Raw genomic sequence first — 6,566 nt, 5'->3', positions numbered from 1 at the left:
CCCATGCCACATACATGCTGCCCACCCATCATCTCACAGATCAGTCCTGTTCGTAACACTATGAACAGCCTGACCTCCCCCAATTATGGTTTCACATCCTAGCTTATTCAGAAAGCCCTGCTTTTCCAGGCAGGCTGTCCATCAAAAAAAAAAAAAAAAAAAAAAAAAAAAACCCAAACAAACCAACCCACAAAAAAAACCACAACTCCAAACCAAAAAAAAACCCAAACAAGCAAAAAAATCCCACCAAAATTGCTTCGTATATGAGATTCAGTTGGCTGGCAAACCTAAAATTAGTGCCAATCTCCCATGAGAAATACTGAGTTGCCAATGGCTTGTCCTAGAGCTGCAACAGAAGATCTGTTGTAGGTGCAGCCACTGCTGGGCACAGCTCTTCAGCAAGCTCCAAGGCTCCCACCAAGGAACAGGTTAATTCTTTCCACACACTGGAGAAGCTTGGGCCCTTAAAGCAGCCATAAGCTACAATTACACCTGGAAAAACCACACACAAGTCAGATTTTTCCAGCACATATTTCTTGGGGAGGGGGAAAAGTGCCTCCTAGCATTATATCCTTATATTCAAATCAGTATGATAGCTTTATTTTGCTAGGTCTTAGCCTGATTTGAATTAACAAACAGATAAAGCTCAGGTTGTGTTATTATAGTATAGGAGACTCAAATTATGCACCAGCAAAAGACAACCATAACTTTTTTGCTGGTCTTCCTTGTTTCAAAGCAGGAAACTGAAGCTACTACCTCATACTGAGGCACAATGGTAGTAATCAGCTGACTCGTAGCCTCTAAAACACTTGGTGGCTCCCAGTCTGAAGTGGGTAATAATCTCAAATTTTAGGACTTGTCAGAGATGTTACCTGGACAGTGGAATACTAGATAAGAACAAATAAATTTAACTATATTATGCTTTCTCTATGTCTATTCTGGGTCTTTTTGGTTTTATAGTGTGGGCTTTTTTCTCCCCTCATGTTTGTTCTATTTTTGTGGATTCTAAGAGCAAAGGGAGTTGCCTTCAACTGTTGGGGGTTTTTTAAATTTATTTTTACATCTTCTCAAAGATTGTTAACAGTTTACACCATAAACTGAGAGAGTAGGAGAGTGATATGAAGTAGTCATGAGCCATTTTTCTAACAGCAGCAGATTTCTATGGACACTCATCCCCTGCCTTCTCCAATAATCTGTGCTATTCAACTTAAGTGATCTGGAAAAGTGGGTAAAAATGCTGCTGCTAACATAATGTTATTCAAAGTAGTTTAAAAGAAAGGAGACTGAAAAGAGACGCCACAACAGTGAATGTGTAGTAAATCTACATGTGAACTACCAATATATGAAATGAAAAAAATAAAAATAAAAATAAAATCAATCAAAATAACCCTAACCATACACAGCACAAGAAGTAGCTGTTAAATACCAACTGAAAAATATCAAATCCATGCTTAGAAGCCATGAAAATGAAGAGAACTTTAGGACTCATTAGCAAAGGCATGGAAAACAAATGAAGACACAACTGTGTCAAAGCACTTCGTATGTACAAATTGAATAGAGTTTGGTCAGCCCATCTCCAAAGAGACAAATTGAGAAAGTTAATGAAGATTATCAGAAGTGTGAAATGGCTACATAATACAGCAGTGATACAGGGAAAAAGACAGTAAGGCACACACACGAGAGGCCTAGAGAACCGTGATCAAGACAGGAAGGTAAAAACAAAATACACATCATTAAACAACAATATCAAAAAGTAGGCTTATAACAAAAGCAAGCAGCAGTTTTGTACAATGACTAATTAAATGGGAGGGCAAAAGCATTAACAGATTTTTTTAAAAATAATTCATTGCACACTTCATAGATAAAATCCCCTCACTACAATAGATCATAATCCAGCTGCAGTTTCTAGCGTAGGTGACCCTTGCACAGATTCTAGCAAGTACCAAAGAGAAGAGAATATCACTGCAGTCTTGTAACATCTCTTGCTCTAAGCTCTGATTAGTGCCTCTTCTGGAGACAGTACTGGGCTCTGCTGGATCTCTGCTTTGCCATGTGGCAATTCTGATGTCGCGTATATTAAAACCATTCCATTTGTGCCAGATGTATCTGAACTGTCCCACACTAATACACTAGCTATGTAGCAGCATGAATATCAGGTCATTAATTTGGAGGAACAGGGACACAAAATGGAGTACTCAAGAATTACGTGCTTCAGGGAAGCAGGGATGCTCACCATCTGAATGCTGCAGCCCCAGAGCCTTCCCACATCCCATATCAACAAGAACAGAATTGCAAGAAAATAAATAATCTTTTTCACATGCCAGTATGCAATGCAAAATTCCAATTCATCATTAAAGCCAAATGATTTCTAAGGTCCAGCAAGACAGAAGTTTCCCTGAAACAAAGCCGAAGCTGGAATCCTTCTTAGTGCAGTATCATTTCTCCAGGATGACTATCATAGATACCTGGCTCCATGTGACATCAATGTTCAGCTTTTGTGGTTTGCAATACATAAAGTCACTTCTGCACAGCACAAGAAAGACCAACAGAAGCATCAGTAGCTGAATTAGCTCATGTATGAGCTAACACACATGGTACCAAGCGTGTTCTGAAGCACTTGTCCTGTGCTGATTCTGCTGTGCAACTCCCTCAGGTAAGTGAATGGAACAGCTCCCCGCTTTACACAAACCCCTTCGAGAAGCTGGGATCAGATGATGTGAGCAAAGAATTTCTCAGAATTACTAGCAAGTCATCCCTCTTAACCATCCTTCTATTCATTGGGAGTCTCTCTTTCTTCAGTCTGCACTGAAGGTCTAAAATCACTGAGATGACTTCTGCATTGAAATGCAGAAGACTGCAATTTTTCCTTGATGATTGCCATTCATCTTACGTTGTCTGGAAAGGGATGTACCCACATAGAGCAGTTTACACACACAGCAAAAGAAAATAGGCTGTAACTGTTCAAATAAAAGCTTAAGCACAGACATCAAATAAACACCCGTTCCATAATGTCTATCTGTATAAGCTGGCTTGAATTTAAAGATCAAGTTTCTTAATAAAGCTTGAGAATTTTTCTCATCAGTTTATCTAGGAACACTTTCTGGTCTGGACATGCGTTACATCTCTGAACCTCTCCCTGACAGATTAAACAAAGCAAGCGAAATAAAAATCCTGTTATTTGAACAAGAGCGCCCCGTAGTGTTACCCACTGTGACAGAAATGGAAAACAGAAGGCAGGCAATCTCTAGCCTTCCCAAACCTGCGTACAGGAAAAACATAGGCATTGTTACACTGAATATGAAGTCTCCTCATCTTGTGATTTTTGACAGAACAGAAAAGTGTAGGGTTCAGTGTAAGGGAGAGAAACAAAGCACACCTTTTCTTAGTTCATTCTGCAGCCCGTATGTCTGCTAGCAAAAGAAATATTTCAAGTAAAGCAAAGCAGCAGTGAATTCCATTGCATTTGAGCTATTTGCATCAGTTAGTTTTAATTCAAAACATATGGAAGAAACATGATTTGCAGTTAAGTCAAGACCAGTATTTGGAGGCTGCACCTAACAACTCATTTAAGACAGTAAACGACTGGTTGTGAGACTGATCACAAGTTTCTACTTGACTGGGAGTGTTTGCCCGTCTAGAAGAATCCGAACAGCAATATGGTAATGTTCATTTGTCGTCACAAGTTTAACCTGAGAGTAAGAGAGAACACTGAAACCTTCTCGATCTCTTCTTGTGAAGAAGTTTTCTTGACTTTAGTGGGATTCCTTTATGAAGCAAAGCAATGGAAATTTTCTTCTATACAACAGTTTATCATGCAAGAAAAAAAAAAATATATATACACAACAGCCAATATTGTCTCTAGAACCAAACTGCCTGTCACCTATTTTCCTGCTGTTATCAAACACTTCTGTAGACTTTTTTCTTCTTTTTTTTTTTTTCCAAAAAGAGTATACTGGAAACTTTGGAAGTCACTAGAATACAATGACACGTTGCTTCCTCTTCCTAGATACGCAAGAAGAGGGCAGGGCAGTGGTGTGAGGAAAAATGGCACAAAATTAACAAGTCTTTCCATCAAGTAATTTGCGACGCTGCACATAAGGCCTCAATTAAGAAACCAGGCAATATTGCAGCAGTGGGAAGGAACAAGTTATCCAAAGAGCAACTGACAATTCTGCCAACTTTTTTCCTTCTTGAGGAAAAGAAACTCTGCATTACAGAGAGAAACTATTTCAAGATTCAGTTTCAGTAAGAGTTTTTCCAAGAAGCATTTAGAAAGCTTTAATTTATAAAAAAACATCTACAAAGAAAACAGACAATCCATTTTGCTGCTAGGCAAGACTATTCTTTTCTAGCTTCTATTTGATAGTGTTTTCACCTTTGCTAAAAAGAGAAAAACTTTTATTAAGATATTTACACTCATGATTTAAAAACCCCATGTTCACTGTCACATGCAAATGAAACAACACACAGCACAGCTATTGTATTACAGGAAGAATCCAGCACTGACTTAAAATTAAAAAGCCATTAATTGTGCCCAGGCTGAGAGATTTTCTTCTCTAAACTCACGGTATACGAGAGTCCCCCAGAACTTTAGCAGTAGATGAGCCTGTGATTTCCAGGCTTTTGAGATCAGAGTTCTCTTAAAAACCCACAACCCCAGACAATTAGCCATATACATCTTGCCCTTCAGCCTGCATTTTGCCGTATTTCTTCACATTCCACCTTTCCCAGTCTGCACATGACTTCTCCCACTTTCAGGAGGAAAGGGGATGATTCAACTTAAACGCACTTGTATTCAGCTGCTGCAGCTGATAAAGGCATTAACCCCAGCTCTATAAATGCCCTTATGGCTAAACCAGTTATTTGAAGGGCCAAAAAGATCACTGACTACAAACAAACTTGCAGCTTTCTGAATATGACTTGTCCCTGCAACAGGCTGCACTGTGGATTTGGGCAGGTGTAGGAAGAGACAGAAATAGACAGCTTTAATAAAATGGAGAGAACCACTACCTGAGCCACATGTACAAGTATTTTAGAGCTGACCATCAGGTGGCAGAGAGAAGTTGCTGTAATAGTCTATACCAAGCCAGGCCTCAGTATTTACTATTCTATCCACCACTCCAACACCTTCATTCCCAGATAGCTTAGTAGCCCTAGGCTGAAGGTAGTATTTTGAAGTGTTAAAACCAAAAAGTCAATACTTTCCATATTCAAAAATGAAGAAATGTGGAAGCTAACTGTCCAGAGCTGCAAAAACACAAATGCAAAGCACTGCACAGCACATTAAGGGTTCATTTCTCAGATGCCATTTCACGAGTTTCCTCCCATACATACTTAGGCAAACCACGAACCAAAAAAGTTAAACTATATAGTTTCTTTCCATTCCATGTACCTAGTTCATAAATTTAGATAAATCTTTTGTTGACTAAAAAAAAAAAATACGTTCTCCCATATTCTTATAAAGACAGATCTAGATAGGCCAGCTCAAAGGACTCTCAGTTAACAGAAGCTGCTTTTCCTGAAGTCAAACTGACTCCTAATCTACATTTCACTCAACAGTGCAAATACAACTGCAACATTCCTGAGCAAGTACTTTCTCTTCCATTTAAGCATCAAGTGGCATAAATCCATCTTATTCACACAGAAAAGTAATTCAGAAGCCACAAGCAACCAAAGACAGTAAAACACAGAAATCTATACACACAGATAGGTTCTTCCCATTTGAGTTTTGAATAAGTACAACTGGTCTTAATGCACTTCTATTGCAAACATATTTTCTCTTTATAGTTTAGAAGCACTCACTGTGATGGGACAGAACAGTATTTTGGGTGAGGCAAATTGTGATTTTACTAAAGGACTGAAGTTTTCAAACTCATATGCTTGTGTAAGTGTACTGCTCTTAGAGCAGAGAGAGTATTTTTTGCCTTTAACTGCAAAGATAGACAAAAGCATTTAACTCATGCATCAACCTGCATTTGTGACAGTTGGGTTGGGTTTTTTAATGCACAAAACTGTCACGAGCAGGACATCGTCACATTACATGTCATTAGAACACAGTAAAGTGAACAGATATGATAGATTCTGGATCAATCTTTCCAGTTTTCCCAAGAATACTCTCAAAAAGTTTTGGGAACTGACTATCAAAACAGCATTTTCAGCACATCATCTCAGTAGTCTTAACCTTTGAGCTTAAATCAACTTAATTACTGCACTTAAAAAATAGAGACTTCATTCCTTACTTAGGCAAAGACTCCTATTAAAAGTCCCATCAGAAGACAGCTTTTTCAGGACTGCAGCATCCTTCTATAGATTTGAATTCAAGTTCTCCCTAACACTGAGCATGAAGCACATGTGCTATCATTCTTCAAATACATCTTCAGGGAGATGTTGAGAGAAAAGTTGCAACAGAAAGCATTCCTTATAGGTTTTTCAACTGCACAATATTTCATCACAAAATTCTCAACAACTTCTTTCATATTTGGTTGATGGCTGCCAGGAAAGCAATGAGGAATACTATATTTCCACAGACATAGATGGTTAACACAATCTGTTTAAACAGACGACCC

The 6,566-nt window shown here is 38.5% G+C and overlaps 1 protein-coding gene across 7 annotated transcripts in view; it reads right to left on the bottom strand.

Moving 5' to 3' along the window:
• Nucleotides 1-945: 945 nt before the first annotated feature.
• FRRS1 (ferric chelate reductase 1) overlaps nucleotides 946-6,566 on the bottom strand; it is a 33,934-nt gene continuing 28,313 nt past the window's right edge. For all 7 annotated transcript variants that reach the window (XM_086754035.1, XM_086754034.1, XM_086754030.1 and 4 more), the window contains one exon: nucleotides 946-6,565. In XM_086754035.1, coding sequence (XP_086610161.1) covers nucleotides 6,473-6,565 — 93 coding nt within the window. In that variant the 3' untranslated portion in view covers nucleotides 946-6,472. The remainder of the gene's footprint in view (nucleotide 6,566) is intronic.

The sequence above is a fragment of the Chlamydotis macqueenii genome, chromosome 8 (assembly GCF_036417535.1).
Source record: "Chlamydotis macqueenii isolate bChlMac1 chromosome 8, bChlMac1.mat, whole genome shotgun sequence".
Lineage (NCBI taxonomy): Eukaryota > Metazoa > Chordata > Aves > Otidiformes > Otididae > Chlamydotis > Chlamydotis macqueenii.
This window is presented reverse-complemented; position numbering and strand designations above follow the sequence as displayed.